At 39.4% G+C, this 693-nt stretch overlaps 1 protein-coding gene and 1 long non-coding RNA gene across 2 annotated transcripts in view; one reads left to right on the plus strand and one right to left on the minus strand.

Moving 5' to 3' along the window:
- LOC116695497 (uncharacterized) overlaps positions 1-693 on the minus strand; it is a 94,989-nt gene that overhangs the window by 63,200 nt on the left and 31,096 nt on the right. The window lies entirely within an intron of this gene.
- The window catches only part of kdm4aa (lysine (K)-specific demethylase 4A, genome duplicate a), a gene marked incomplete at its 3' end in the record, with an annotated part of 20,286 nt that overhangs the window by 1,981 nt on the left and 17,612 nt on the right, over positions 1-693 (plus strand). The window contains 1 exon segment of the mRNA XM_032525788.1: positions 99-263. Coding sequence (XP_032381679.1) covers positions 126-263 — 138 coding nt within the window.

Here is a 693-nt window from a genome sequence, read left to right on the forward strand (position 1 = left end):
TATATATATATATATATATATATATATATAGGTTATATTAACTACTCATAATCTGTATCAGTTGATCCCTAATCCTGTCCATGTTTTCCACCAATCAGAGTTGAGGTCAAAATAACAAACCCAAGATGACTACAGCCACGCCAGCCCAAGGCGCAGTCTCCAGGATAATGACGTTCACGCCTTCCAAAGAGGAGTTCAAGGACTTCAGCCGGTACATTGCCTATATGGAGTCACAAGGAGCACACAAAGCTGGAATGGCAAAAGTAAGTAGGGTCTACTGTATTTTGTTAGGTTACGATGATACAATGAGTTTTGATTGATCTGATATTTTTCCTTAAATGTGCTATATGCATAATAACATTAAGTTAGGATAACCGTACTGTTGGCTGAGTAGTTAATAATCTGTAGTTCATAGCAGTGTTGTAGTAAGACCACCTAAACCAAGACCAAGTCTTTACCAAGACCAGAGTGTATAGCAACCGAGAAGACCAAGACCAAAGGCAGGGCAAGACGGAGTCAAGACAAGAGCAACCAGACTACTGAAACACACAGTATATACACACAACTAGCTAATATGTATAGCTAATATTTGCTAAATCACTTTAGTTGAGGGGTAAAGAGATTTCTTAAGGGTTTTGGTAAAGAGGCAGATAGTCTCTCTTTGCCAGACCCTCCTCCAAAGTGCGCTGAATG

This window comes from Etheostoma spectabile, chromosome 9 (genome assembly GCF_008692095.1).
Source record: "Etheostoma spectabile isolate EspeVRDwgs_2016 chromosome 9, UIUC_Espe_1.0, whole genome shotgun sequence".
Classification (NCBI taxonomy): Eukaryota; Metazoa; Chordata; class Actinopteri; order Perciformes; family Percidae; genus Etheostoma; species Etheostoma spectabile.